This window comes from Pan troglodytes, chromosome 2, assembly GCF_028858775.2.
Source record: "Pan troglodytes isolate AG18354 chromosome 2, NHGRI_mPanTro3-v2.0_pri, whole genome shotgun sequence".
In the NCBI taxonomy this organism is placed as follows: Eukaryota; Metazoa; Chordata; class Mammalia; order Primates; family Hominidae; genus Pan; species Pan troglodytes.
The window spans coordinates 13,931,337-13,945,889 of NC_086015.1; the positions used below are offsets into that span (position 1 = coordinate 13,931,337).

The window sequence follows — 14,553 nt, forward strand, 5'->3', positions numbered from 1 at the left end:
CTCCAGCACCGGAAACCACAGGAAACCAGGTCAGTGTGTGGGGCCCGCTCCCTCTGCTCCAGGGCTCAGCTATGAGCTCTGGGGCTTCCTGAGCAGGGTGTACTGACTAGTGGGTCCTTGAAGCTAGAGGCCCCTTTGGTATGGAGCCCTTTGCCTAGAAGAGCTGGACCTGGCTCATGGGTAGAGAGAACTCGGCTATAGTCCTGAGAGTTAACCAGTTGGGAAGCCAGGGTACATATGGGCTTCATGAGCATCCTAGAGTGCCTTTTTTCTTCCCCACTCTAAATGGTGCCTCAGTCACCTCTGTACCTCCAGCACCCAGTGCTGAGTAGTGCTTAAGAGCTCGGCTAATTCTCTAAGTGAGGGGGTGAAGCGCATGTCTGTGGGAGACACAAGTTCCAGAGTGTGCTGATGGGTGGATCAGATCTGCAGTGTGTTTCAGGAGTAGGAGGGGCTAAGAAATGGGTGCGTCCCCCAACCTGATGCTAGCCCCCTTCCTGTTACTTCTCACCCACAGCAGGAGCCCCTTGTCTTTCAGGTGGGGGGCAGTAGGGTTTTTGGGGGCACAAGCTTTCCTCAGTCCCTCCACTTGGAGGGGAAGGAATGTGGCCTGGCTGGCTGGTTGGGATCAAGGAGGAGCTTTCGGGCAGGGCGGGGCCAGGGCAGGCTGGGGCGAGGGCTCCTGCTGGTACTGTGTTCTTCGCTGCTGCACAGCAAGGCCCTGCCACCCACCTTCAGGCCATGCAGCCATGTTCCGGGAGCCCTAATTGCACAGAAGCCCATGGGGAGCTCCAGACCGGCAGCCCTGCTCCTGCCTCTCCTCCTCATAGTCATCGACCTCTCTGACTCTGCTGGGATTGGCTTTCGCCACCTGCCCCACTGGAACACCCACTGTCCTCTGGCCTCCCACACAGTAAGGTGCCGCTGCCAGGTAGGGACACCTGCCTGGCACAGCCATAAAGCTCCCCACTCCCCTGCCTGCCCTGTGCTACCTCCGCAGTCCCTGTGCTACCTCCGCAGTCCCTGTGCTCTGGTGGCAGCTTTGATGTGTCCTCTACCTAGTCTCAAAGGGGTAGCCAAGGTCCTTTGTGCTGAGGGCCTGGACAGGGTGGAGCTGGGAAGATAAGAGCCAGAAGGTATGGGCTATTAGCTATGGGGCTCAGAATTTGCTGATTTGAAGCAAAGACCCCAGGAATGTGCCTTATGGGAGTCTCTCCTAATCATAGCTCTCTCCTTTCTTTTCCCTACTGGGCCCTGTGCCTCAGGATGACAGTTTCACTGGTGAGTCGCATTTCCTGCCCAATTGCTCCTCCCCACGCCCACTATTTTTGCAGATGCCTAGCAAGCCCTCCATTCTAATTTTCAGTTCCCAACCCGGGAAGTAGCACAATATCAAGGAAAAAGTTTGGAATCATGACAAGCCTGGGTTCACATTGCAGTTCTGCCAGACTCCCGTGTGGCCTCAGACTGTGCACCTAACCCCTCCAACTGACCCTCAGTTTCTGAGGGGTAGTAGCATAGTAGAAATGATTGTACACTAAAGGCAGTGTTGCTTCTGATCTGTAGAGAGGATTAGATGAGAAACATGAGTAAATCTCCAGGTTCTCCATATATGTTGGTTCCTCCCCTTAACTGATCCCTCACTTCTATCAGTAATACAACAATAATCCTTCCTATTTTATGGTATGTTCTACTTCACAAGACATTTTCCCATACACTACAATTTTGATTTTTATAACAGACCCGCTTTATGAATGAGGAATCTGATCCTTAGACAGGTCCTGTAACCCCCAAAGTCATACTTCCAGGATGTGACAGAGCTTGGCCTCAAATCCAGCTTGTCGGAGGTAGGAGGGACCTTCTTAGACTCTATCATTTGCTTTCCCTTCCATCTTTCCCAGGAAGTTCTGCCCATATCCCTTGCCGCACCTCGTGGGCCCTCTTCTCCACAAAGCCTTGGTGTGTGCGAGTCTGGCACTGTTCCCGCTGTTTGTGCCAGCATCTGCTGTCAGGTCGCTCAGGTATGAGAAACAGCCCCTTGGGCCATTCTCAGTGAAGAGAACATTTTGAGGGACCACCTAGGCTGAGCAAGTGGGACTTACTAGAACAGATATTTGTCTTGTTTTAACCTCAACTGGGACTTGGATTATCCTAAAATAGCATGCTATGACTGATATTCACAAATACAATTGTACAATTTTATGAAGGTATTTTTTTCAGCTGAGATTCTTGGAATTAAAAGCTATGGATTTATTGTTATTACCATCTATTTGTAGAGCAGGATCTTCTTTCTTACTCTATATTTTAATTGCTCAGCTCAGTGCCTGGTACATACTAAATGCCCTTACATTGCTTAAGAATTGGCAGTTTCTAGGCCAGGCGCGGTGGCTCACGCCTGTAATCCCAACATTTTGGGAGGCTGAGGCAGCCTGATCACCTGAGGTCAGGAATTCGAGACCAGTCTGGACAACATGGTGAAACCCCTGTCTCCACTAAAAATACAAAAAATTAGCAGGGCCTGGTGGCAGGCACCTGTAATCCCAGCTGCTCAGGAGGCTGAGGCAGGAAAATTACTTGAACCCAGGAGGTGGAGGTTGCAGTGAGCCGACATCATGCCATTGCACTCCAGCCTGGGCGACAAGAGCAAAACTCCATCTCCAAAAAAAGAATTGGCAGTTTCTGGGCCAGGTATGATGGTTCACACCTGTAATCCCAGCACTCTGGGAGGCCAAGGTGGGTGGATCGCTTGAGTCCTGGAGTTTGAGACCAGCCTGGCCAACATGGCCAAACCCCATCTCTACAAAAAAATACAAAAATTAGCTGGATGTGGTAGTGCACACCTGAAGTCCCAGCTACTTGGGAAGCTGAGGTGGGAGGATCACCTGAATTCAGGAGGTGGAGGTTGCAGTGAGTTAAGATAGCGCCACTGCACTCCAGCCTGGATGACAGTGTGAGACCCTGTCTCAAAAAAAAAAAAAAAAAAAAGAATAGGCAGTGTTTAATTTTTCTAATTGTTTGTTGTTAGAAATAATGCTACAGGGCTGGGCACAGTGGCTTATGCCTGTAATCCCAGTACTTTGGGAGGCTGAGGTGGGCAGATCACCTGAGGTCAGGAGTTTGAGACCAGCCTGGCCAACATGGTGAAACCCCGTCTCTACTAAAAATACAAAAATTAGCCAGGTGTGATGGTGCATGCCTGTAATCCCAGCTACTCAGGAGGCTGAGGTGAGAGGATTGCTTAAGCCCAAGAGTTCAAGACTGCAGTGAGCAGTGATTGTGCCACTGCACTCCAGCCTCCATGACAGAGCAAAATCCTGTCAAGAAAGGAAGGAAGGAAGGAACGAAGGAAGGAAGGAACAAAGGAAGGAACGAAGGAAAGAAAGAAAAGAGGGAGAGGCAGGGACTGGCATGGTGGCTCACGCCTGTAATCCCAGCACTTTGGGAGGCTGAGGTGGGCAGATCATGAGATCAGGAGATCGAGACCATCCTGGCTAACATGGTGAAACCCCGTCTCTACTAAAAGTACAAAAAATTAGCTGGGCGTGGTGGCAGGCGTCTGTAGTCCCAGCTACTCCAGGGGCGGAGGCAGGAGAATCGCTTGAAGCCAGGAGGCGGAGATTGTAGTGAGCCAAGATCGCGCCGCTGCACTCCAGCCTGGGTGACAGAGCAAGGCTCCGTCTCCAAAAAATAAAAATTAAAGAATGCTAAAATGAATATCTTTGTATATATAGCTTTTTCTCTGCTTAAGAAATTAATCTTTTCTTGATTGCTTTATAATTTTCAAGATTAAAGAAGCTTGACATCCTTACCCTCCTTGATTTAAAACGACTTACTATCAGGCCGGCTCATGCCTGTAATCCCAGCACTTTGGGAGGCCGAGGCGGGTGGATCACCTGAGGTTGGGAGTTCGAGACCAGCCTGACCAACACGCAGAAACCCCATCTCCACTAAAAATACAACATTAGCCGGGCATGGTGGCACATGCCTGTAATCCCAGCTACTCGGGAGGCTGAGGCAGGAGAATCACTTGAACTTGGGAGGCGGAGGCTGCAGTGAGCCGAGATCGCGCCATTGCACTCCAGCCTGGGCAACAAAGAGCAAGACTCCATCTCAAAATAAATATATAAATAAAATAAAATAAAATTACTTACTGTCTAACACTGGGCCACATCTCCAGGTAGGGGAGGGGGTAATGAGGGCTAGATAGTAAGTACGTCTCCCCTGCACAGGTCTTCAACGGGGCCTCTTCCACCTCCTGGTGCAGAAATCCAAAAAGTCTTCCACATTCAAGTTCTATAGGAGACACAAGATGCCAGCACCTGCTCAGGTACTCTCCCTGTCAGTTCCAGCCCTACCTGACGCCCCACAGACCTTTGCTTTCTGGCCTCTCATTTGGTTCTCCAGCCATGTGAGACAGAAAGTGTGGAGATGAAGTATTCTGTCTATTACACAGCTAGGGAGGCCAAAAGAGTTTGAGCAACTTGCCTGCAGTACCTCAGGTTCCAGAGGCAGAAACAGAAGCCAGGTTTCCTGATTTCTGGCCTGAGGCCAACCTTGTTCTCTGCCTTTAGAGGAAGCTGCTGCCTCGTCGTCACCTGTCTGAGAAGAGCCATCACATTTCCATCCCCTCCCCAGACATCTCCCACAAGGGACTTCGCTCTAAAAGGACCCAACCTTCGGATCCAGAGACATGGGAAAGTCTTCCCAGATTGGACTCACAAAGGCATGGAGGTGGGCACTGGGTACAACAGGAGATGGGTTCAGCTGAGTGGTGGTACCGGTGCTAAGGCCAAGAGACAAGGCCACTGAGTCCTTCCTCTCCCCAGGACCCGAGTTCTCCTTTGATTTGCTGCCTGAGGCCCGGGCTATTCGGGTGACCATATCTTCAGGCCCTGAGGTCAGCGTGCGTCTTTGTCACCAGTGGGCACTGGAGTGTGAAGAGCTGAGCAGTCCCTATGATGTCCAGGTATGGTGTGTCATCCCCCTGTAAAAAGCCCGATCACACAGTGCTAGCAAAAGAGGCCACCCATTGTACAAATGAGGAAACTGAGGCCCAGAGAGGGATGGTAACTGTCCAAGACCTCCTTACAAGCTGAAGGGTCTATCATTAAGACTTCTTTGGGCGTGGCATGGTGGCTCACACCTGTGGTCCCAGCACTTTGGGAGGCCAAAGCAGGAGGATTGCTTGAAGCCAGAAGTATAAAACCAGCTTGGGCAACGTAGTGAAACCCTGCTGCTAAAAATAAATAAATAAATAAATAAATAAATTAATTAAATTTAAAGACTTCTTTGGACTAGACAGAAAAGGCAGAGGGCCTTGTCACCGGGAAGAACAGGAAAGGCAGGCAGAGACCTGGAGCAGCCATGAATGACCATGAATGAGCAGAGAGATTAGTATGGTATTTACCCCCAATGAGAGGATCCTCAGTGTGATTCAGGCATTAAGAAGCCTTTTCTTGAGCTTCAAGTTAGTGACAAGTAAGAAAAAAGAATTGTTAATTAAAAATTTAAAAAGCCTTTTCAGCTCCCCTAAGAGGTTGTATCGCCTAAGAACATAACAAAATGATCACATCTGTCTTGGTACCCTTCCATCTCCCTCCCTTTGTTCCTGCCACTCAGAGAGTGATATGTCCCCCATTCTCCCAACCTGGGCCCCAGCATCCCACCTCAACCTCCCTTTGTCATGGATGCCATTGTATACAGTTGGTAGCATTTGCAGGGACTGCTGCTGAACCCCTGAGGCCCTCAGCTTATCATTTTTATAACAGTGAGGATACCTCATAAGATCACTGTGATGCTAGCATGGAGTTAATTGATTTAATACTTCTAGCACCCACCACACTCCCTGGCATATAGTAGGGCCTCAATAAAGGAATGTATTCCCTGTCTCCTTCCCCCCAACTCCACCTAGAGCACCTAGAGCTAATGATTAGATTACTAAGCAGACAACCTTTGAGAGACTTATCAGGAGAAGAGGTATCTCATATTAGAGGAAAAACAGGGTGTGTTGGCCAAGATCCCAGCACTGTTCTGCCCTTGTCTATGTGCCCATGCTCTTTCTCAGGCATCTTTTGTCTTCCTTTGCTGTTTCATCCACAGAAAATTGTGTCTGGGGGCCACACTGTAGAGCTGCCTTATGAATTCCTTCTGCCCTGTCTGTGCATAGAGGTGAGCAAAGGAAAGGGTGTGGGCTGTCCATGGCTCTGCTCCTAAGCCCCCAAGGTAGCGCAGTTGGTCAAGTATATCTCCAGTAAATTGGGTTTAAAAAGGACTGAGTGTTACTGGCATGCTTAGGAAGACCGGCGCCAGCTTGGCTGTGAGCCACACATGGGGTCAGAGGTGGAAGGGTGCTGCTGAACATTGGGCCTTCTTAGGGTGATTCCAACCTCAGCCTCATCCAAACCCAGCTTTCCCTGGCCCAGACCTGGCCTCAGCCCACAGAGCCAGAATAGGCAGCTGTCATTGCTGTGTGTTCTGAGGAGTCGAGGAAGGAGTGTGTGCATGGCCACTGCAGGATCCATATGCCCCCAAAAGTCTTGTCCCCTCTAGGCCTCTGTGGCAGTCCTCCATCTCTCTTTACAAGTCTAAGGAACATAGCAGAAAGTTTTCTTTGGACTAGACAGAAAAGGCAAGGGAAATTGTCACCTGGAAGACCTAAGGGAGGATGATGGCAGAGACCTAGAGTCACGAGCAATTGCCAGGGTGGACAGCAGGTGGGCATGTGGGCATTCCAGAGTCAGGAGCCAACACAGAGCACTGGGTGCCTTGGGGATGGCTGAGAGTGGAGGCCAGAGAAGACCAAAGCTGAGGAATGCGACCTCAGGATTTCCTTCTTTCTGGGGATAGTTCTCTTTAGGAGGAAGAGGAGTTAGCCCCTCACTTGCTTATCCCTCTCCTATGCTCTGGAGTTCCTCTCCACCCTTGCCCCCACCCCACATTGCCCCCTCCTGCTCCGTCAGTGCCTGGCCAGCTCAGGCAGCTTGCGTCACAGTAAGGTAAAGCCAGAATGAGTTTTAGGTCTGAGTGAGATTGGAAAAGCCATTCCTCTGACCCTCCCCACCTGCTCCCGTCTCTCCAGGCATCCTACCTGCAAGAGGACACTGTGAGGCGCAAAAAATGTCCCTTCCAGAGCTGGCCAGAAGCCTGTGAGTGCTGTTAACATGCACCCTTGTGCACACACATCCCCTTTCTCTTTCTGTCTCCTACACACACATGTACACACACATACACACACCCCGCACTTCACACATGTGCTAGGGGAAGTCCCCAGAAGGCATGCAGGTACTTTCCCTGGAGTCAGTGGGGGGAAAAGGGCTGCCAAGTCTACCAGTCTGCTTGCCAATAGATCAGAGAGCGCTGAGCACCGCAGCACTGTGAGAAGTTTAGAAATATGAGGCCTAGGAGATGGTGTCCTAAGAGGATGGGCCAGAAGACCCAGTTCCCATCCCAGCTCTGTCAATTGTTCTTCTCTGAGCCTCACTTTCCTCATCTGTAAAATCTCAATACCTGCTCTGCCTTCAAAGTGTTTGTGGAGCCTGAGTTAAATATTACATATGAAAGTGGCTGGTGATGTCTGAAGTGCTGTATGCCTGTTGTTGTTCTCAAGGAGAGGCAGGACACTCAGACAAAAGTGACTCACATAAAGCAGCCTACAGAACTTACAGGGCAGGGTTATGGTTAAGGACTAGGCTGTAGGGCAAGAAATTGGGAAAGGGAGAAGCTCAAGAAGGGCCATTATAAGCAGAGAAGGCCTCTTAGAGGAAGTGGCACCTGAGCTGGGGTCAGAAAAAGGGCAGGACTTAGAAAGGAGAGATAGGAGGGAAAGACATTCCTGGTTCTGAGAGGACCCTAAGCAGATTTCGATTTTGGGGAGAAGCAAGGACCTGGCCAGAATGGAGGCCTGGGAAGGAGAGGAGAGAGACCCCTGGATAGAAAGATAATGAGGTTTGGCGCAATGGCTCACGCCTGTAATTCCAGCACTTTGGGAGGCTGAAGTAGGCAGATCACCTGAGGTCAGGAGTTTGAGACCAGCCTGGCCAACATGGTGAAACCCTGTCTGTACTAAAAATACAAAAAGTTAGCCAGGCATGGTGGTGCGCGCCTGTAGTCCCAGCTACTCAGGGGATCAAGACAGGAGAATCACTTGAGCTCGGGATGCAGAGGTTGCAGTGAGCCGAAATCACACCACTGCACTCCAGCCTGGGTGACGGAGTGCAACTCCGTCTCAAAAAAAAAAACAAAAAACAGAAAGGTAATGAAAGGGGGCTGGGCGTGGTGGCTCACACTTGTAATCCCAGCACTTTGGGAGGCCAAGGTGGGTGGGTCACAAGGTCAGGAGTCCACGAGGTCAGGAGACCAGCCTGGCCAATATGGTGAAAACCCATCTCTACTAAAAATACAAAAATTAGCTGGGCTTGGTGGCACACACCTGTAATCCCAGCTACTGAGGCATGAGAATCGCTTGAACTCAGGACACAGAGGTTGCAGTGAGCTGAGATCGCACCACTGCACTCCAGCCTGGGCGACAGAGTGAGATTCTGTCTCAAAAAAGAAAAGGAAAAGAAAGATAATGAAAGGGATGCTCATTGATTTAGTACCTGTTCAGGCCAGGAATAGTGCTGGTTACTTTTACAAACATTATCTCCAGCTGCCCCCAGGATGTGGGTGGCAAGGTGGGGCTGAAGCAGGGCTGACCCTCACCCACTGAACCTGCTACCTGCCCAGATGGCTCGGACTTCTGGAAGTCAGTGCACTTCACTGACTACAGCCAGCACACTCAGATGGTCATGGCCCTGACACTCCGCTGCCCACTGAAGCTGGAAGCTGCCCTCTGCCAGAGGCATGACTGGCATACCCTTTGCAAAGACCTCCCGAATGCCACGGCTCGAGAGTCAGACGGGGTGAGGACAGGTTCCCCCAGGACCAGGGTGGGCAGGGCTGGGGCCCAGGAATTTTCTCCCTGACGAACTCTCCTCTCCTCCCACAGTGGTATGTTTTGGAGAAGGTGGACCTGCACCCCCAGCTCTGCTTCAAGGTACAACCATGGGTAAGAAAAGATGTGGTGTAGTGGGTATTGCCTGGAGCTTGCTAACCTGCCATTCCTGTATTTCTCAGTTCTCTTTTGGAAACAGCAGCCATGTTGAATGCCCCCACCAGACTGGTGAGTCAATAAGTGACCTCTGCTGGGACCCCCTGCCCCATTTCATCCTCACCCAACTGTAACCAAGCTAAACCCCAGCCCAGCCCTGAATTCATCACCCAAAGCCCAACTCCTATCAACACCCCCACCCCGCCCCAAACAGGGTCTCTCACATCCTGGAATGTAAGCATGGATACCCAAGCCCAGCAGCTGATTCTTCACTTCTCCTCAAGAATGCATGCCACCTTCAGTGCTGCCTGGAGCCTCCCAGGCTTGGGGCAGGACACTTTGGTGCCCCCCGTGTACACTGTCAGCCAGGTATGGCCTCGCCCCCACTAGGTCCTATTGCTCAGAGCACAGCCCTCAATTTCCTTGTGACCTCATTGAGATAGACCCTGGGAAGGCAGAAACAAACAAATCCCTGACTTTTACCATCTGGTTTACTTTATTTACGTGATCAGCCTCTGTTCAGCTAACTTGCTGACAGTAGGTTCCTCAAGGGAGCATTTTCTTTTTTTTCTTTTTTTTTTTTTTTTTGAGACAGAGTCTCGCTGTGTCACCCAGGCTGGAGTGCAGTGGCGCGATCTCGGCTCACTGCAAGCTAAGGGAGTATTTTCTAATCCTTTCAGTTTCTGAATTTACAGGAATAACAGAGGCAAGGGACTGGCCCTCCCACATTCAGGTGTTCTGTAGCCCAGGGGTCCCAATCCGTGAGCCGCAGACCAGTAACTGTCTGTGGTTTGTGAGAAACGAGGCCACACAGCAGGAGGTAAGTGGAGGGTGAGCAAGCATTACTGCCCGAGCTCTGCCTTCTGTCAGTCCAGTGGCTGCATTAGATTCTTATAGGAGCGCAAACCCTATTGTGAACGGTGCATGCGAGGGATCTTGGTTGTGAGCTACTTATGAGAATCTAATGCTTGATGATCTGAGGTGGTTTCATCCTGAAACCATTCCCCCCAACCCCAACCCCTTCAACCTCTGTGTAAAAATTTTCTTCCATGAAACCAGTCCCTGGTGCCAAAAAGGTCGGGGACCACTGCTCTAGCCTAACAGAACAACATTTAATACTGATGCCTTCCCTTGAACCTAGCTGTCCGCTACTATCTATCCTAGGAGGCAGAGCCCATGCAGCTGACAGGCTCTGCACAATCCTGTAAACTATTGACAAATTTCACCTGTTACATAACTAGGAGCACTTTTTCAGACTATCTTCCATGTATCTGATATAAAAACCACAGTCAAATACACCCTCAATACCACAGCACCACGCTGACTAAGCATGACTAGCTCTTTCAAACAGTTATTTCTTAAATGCTCACTTGCAGCTTATATGTTTGTTTTGCATTGTATGAGGGCTCCCAAGCAGACAGGTGATAGCAACACAATATGAAAGACCAAGTCACGCTTAAGATGGCCACATGCAGTGTCTCACACTTGTAGTCCCAGCTGAGGTGGGAGAACCGTGTGAGCTCAGGAGCCCAAGGCTGCAATGAGCTATGATCATGCCACTGCACTCCAGCCTGGGTGACAGCATAAGACTCTGACTCTAAAAAAAATGTTTTTAATTAAAATTCTGTCCAATTTAGTATGCATTGTGCCCACCCTGTAGCAGGCTCTGGGAGATACAAGAAAAGTATATAACACAGTTAAGGAGTTCATAGACTAATAATAGCTGTTACCAATAAATGAATATACATTGTAGTTTATTTAAAAAGACATTCATGTGCATATACCCATTTGATGCTCTCAATAACCCAGTAAAATAAAGATTATTATCCCCCATATAAAAATGAAGAAAGTAGGCCAGGCGCAGTGGCTCACGCCTGTAATTCCAGCATTTTGGGAGGCTGAGGAGGGCAGATCACCTGAGGTCAGGAGTTTGAGACCAGCCTCACCAACATGGCAAAACTCGTCTCTACTAAAAATACAAAAATTAGCTGGGCATGGTGGCGTGCACCTGTAATCCTAGCTACTTGGGAGGCTGGGGCAGGAGAATAGCTTGAACCCAGGTGGTGGAGGTTGCAGTGAGCCAAGATTGCACCAGTGCACTCCAGCCTGCACGACGGAACAAGACTCTGTCTCAAAAAATAAATAAATAAATAAATAAACATAAAAAAATTAAAATAAAAATGAGGAAAGTGAGCCTTAGGAAAGAGAGGTAACCTGCCTCCATGCAAGGACCACACAGCTAGGGACTACAAAGGCAACAGTTAAGCCTGGACCCAGGTCTCCTGACCCTAAAACTTACATTCTTTTCAATGATATGTTTTGATACCTCTTCAGCTGTGCAGGAGAGTAAAGTGAGACAGCCTTCCTGGTTTGTGAGCTGCTAGAGGACACAGACAATGTCCGCACCCGCCTTCTTTCCTCAGGGCTTGGCACAGAGGACACACTCAGAGTCTGTCTGTTGACAAATACCTGACTGCAGCAGGAGCTGAGCTCTGGGAAAGATCAGTGGGAGCCGGAGTGACTGGGGAAGCCTTCTTGTCAGAGGTGGCACTTGGCCTAAGCCTCGTAGGATTGGGGGTGTGGTGGGGAGGAACAGCAGGGGCAAAGACTCAAGGTCAGACAGGGCCAGATTCACCTCCCTGGGGACAGCCTTTCTGCTCTTTGTTTCTACAGGCCCGGGGCTCAAGCCCAGTGACACTAGACCTCATCATTCCCTTCCTGAGGCCAGGGTGCTGTGTTCTGGTAAGGAAACCTACCCTCACTCTACATACAGAGCCTTGGCATCTGCTCCCCTAGTGGCACCCACCCGTGGAAAATCCATTCTGCAAAAATGTTTGGTTTGGCCAGCACAGTGTTTTAAATTGAAATTGCTTACCACCATTTACATATATAAACAAAGCTGGATTTCTGGCCTCTGTTGAAAAATCAGAAAAACCTAGTGCCGTGTCCCCACATTCTGGCATGGTGACAATGGCCTGGAGCTCAGTGCCATCTGATTGTTTCAGTCAGGGCCTGTGCTCTCCAGGTCCTCACAGCAGCCCTGGTCAACTTTGAGTTTACTTTTTGAGTTTGGCCCCTGTCACACTTGAGTTTGCCACCATTGACCTGTTCTGTGCCAGGCTAGCAGCTGGAGCAGACACAAACCCACCTGGGAAGAATTCCCTAGCCAGTGGGGACTCCCCTCTCCCCCAGCTCCATGCTTCACTCAGCTCCCCGGGAGAAGATTCCTGGCTCATAGGGGTGGGGGGCTCTGTGCCCTCAGGTGTGGCGGTCAGATGTCCAGTTTGCCTGGAAGCACCTCTTGTGTCCGGATGGTGAGTTCTTGGGGAGGGGGAGGTAAGAGGGAGGCTGGGCACTGAACTGGGCTTGGCCTCATCCTGCTTGACTCAGTCTCTTACAGACACCTGGGGCTCTTGATCCTGGCACTGCTGGCCCTCCTCACCCTACTGGGTGTTGTTCTGGCCCTCACCTGCCGGCGCCCACAGTCAGGTAAGCTTACCTGGGGGTAACCTGGGAAGTCAGACCTGCCCAGCTCCGAGACTAGCTGCCCCCTCACCCTCCCCTGTCTGAGCTCTCGGCACTGCACCCAATCTCTGTTACCCAGGCAGGGAGCCTCAGGCCCCCAAGTGAGCAGGAATGGTTAAGGCAAGGCAAAGGGCCCTCTGAGCATATTGTCACTGTACTGAGTCTCTGTACAAAAGGCTAGTGGGGCAGAAATCCAGCCTGCGCTGTACTCGCCCAGCCTGGAGCCCTGACCCTCTCTTCAGAAGGGGTGCCTTTATCTAATTAGCCCATAGGCACCCTATAGGCTAGGGCTGTTTTCGGTACCAACCCCCAGAGCAAATAAGGGGCGGGGGCGGAGAGGCGAGCACCCTACGGTATCCCGAGAGGCTGGGGAGGAGAGGGCTGAGCAGTCCCTCAGCCGCCCCGCCTTCATCTGTTGCTTCCCGCCACCAGGCCCGGGCCCAGCGCGGCCAGTGCTCCTCCTGCACGCGGCGGACTCGGAGGCGCAGCGGCGCCTGGTGGGAGCGCTGGCTGAACTGCTACGGGCAGCGCTGGGCGGCGGGCGCGACGTGATCGTGGACCTGTGGGAGGGGAGGCACGTGGCGCGCGTGGGCCCGCTGCCGTGGCTCTGGGCGGCGCGGGCGCGCGTAGCGCGGGAGCAGGGCACTGTGCTGCTGCTGTGGAGTGGCGCCGACCTTCTCCCGGTCAGCGGCCCCGACCCCCGCGCCGCGCCCCTGCTCGCCCTGCTCCACGCTGCCCCGCGCCCGCTGCTGCTGCTCGCTTACTTCAGTCGCCTCTGCGCCAAGGGCGACATCCCCCCGCCGCTGCGCGCCCTGCCGCGCTACCGCCTGCTGCGCGACCTGCCGCGCCTGCTGCGGGCGCTGGACGCGCGGCCTTTCGCAGAGGCCACCAGCTGGGGCCGCCCTGGGGCGCGGCAGCGCAGGCAGAGCCGCCTAGAGCTGTGCAGCCGGCTCGAACGAGAGGCCGCCCGACTTGCAGACCTAGGTTGAGCAGAGCTCCACCGCAGTCCCGGGTGTCTGCGGCCGCAACGCAACGGACACTGGCTGGAACCCCGGAATGAGCCTTCGACCCTGAAATCCTTGGGGTGCCTCGAGGACGACTGGCCGAAAAGCCTTATTCCCTGCCTCACAGGCCGGAAGTCCCAGCCCAGTCCCCGCGCGCGTCCCTCTTCCTCCTCATACTTTCCCTTGACTGAGAGCTCCTCTAACCCCTGTTCTGATGGTGGGGGGGGGGGCGGGGGCGGTCTTCCCATTTCCTCTCCAGAACTCCAGAAAGAGCAGTGTGCTTATGCTTCAGTCCAGGCTGGAGAGGTTGGGGCCGGGGTAGGGAGGCAGGAGCCATGTCAGTTCTGAAGGAGGGTGAGGCGGTGGGGGATTGTAGGGGACGGCTGAGAGAAAACCTCCTTGGGGGCCAGGGATTCCCTTTCCCACTCTGAGGCTCTGGCCAGAGGGAGAGAGGACTCTGGACCTAGGAAAAGAGGCTTTTGGCTCCGGGTGGTCAGGACGGTGGGGGTTGGGGGTGGGGTGGGTGGGTGCTGGCGGTGGGGACCAAGATCCGGAAAGATGAATAAAGACAAACATGACAAACTAAGAAAACATAGTGTGCTTCTCTAGTGTGGCTGGGGAGCCTGCCTGGTGGGGTATGTGTCAGTGTGCTGGCCCAAATCCTCTGTGTCCACACCGCATGGCATCCGTCACATTCTTCCAAGCAATGCCTCCAAAAGCAAAGGAGGATGGGGCAATCTCCTTGATCCCCCCCAGTGATTCTTACAAGAGGAGAGGAAAACAGAGGCTTCGCCAGATGGTCTGTCCATCATCACACAGCCGGCCCACAGCAACAGCACAGATGGGACCCCTGTCTGCCAAGCTCTGGGGTCCTGGGTTCCTTCTACTTCCCATAACGCATTTGAGCCAGGCAGTGGTGAAAAGCCCACTTTCTGG

The 14,553-nt window shown here is 52.2% G+C and overlaps 1 protein-coding gene across 4 annotated transcripts; it reads left to right on the forward strand.

Annotated features, from left to right (window-relative positions):
- Window positions 1-371: 371 nt before the first annotated feature.
- Window positions 372-14,208, forward strand: IL17RE (interleukin 17 receptor E). Of its 4 annotated transcripts, XM_016940442.4 has the most exons (17): window positions 372-538; window positions 739-913; window positions 1,266-1,281; window positions 1,902-2,021; window positions 4,230-4,327; window positions 4,572-4,731; window positions 4,827-4,966; window positions 6,100-6,168; window positions 7,079-7,145; window positions 8,725-8,900; window positions 8,987-9,034; window positions 9,115-9,160; window positions 9,303-9,457; window positions 11,762-11,830; window positions 12,351-12,402; window positions 12,479-12,577; window positions 13,046-14,208. In XM_016940442.4, the coding sequence occupies exons 1-17, from the start codon at window positions 462-464 to the stop codon at window positions 13,600-13,602; spliced, it is 2,124 nt and encodes a 707-aa protein (XP_016795931.2). In that variant the 5' UTR covers window positions 372-461; the 3' UTR covers window positions 13,603-14,208. The 4 variants fall into 4 exon arrangements, with proteins under 4 accessions (XP_016795931.2, XP_009443146.3, XP_009443152.3 ...); XM_009444871.5 differs by lacking the exon at window positions 372-538 and having other exon boundaries at window positions 684-931; XM_009444877.5 differs by lacking the exon at window positions 372-538 and having other exon boundaries at window positions 684-913; window positions 12,281-12,402.
- Window positions 14,209-14,553: the final 345 nt, after the last annotated feature.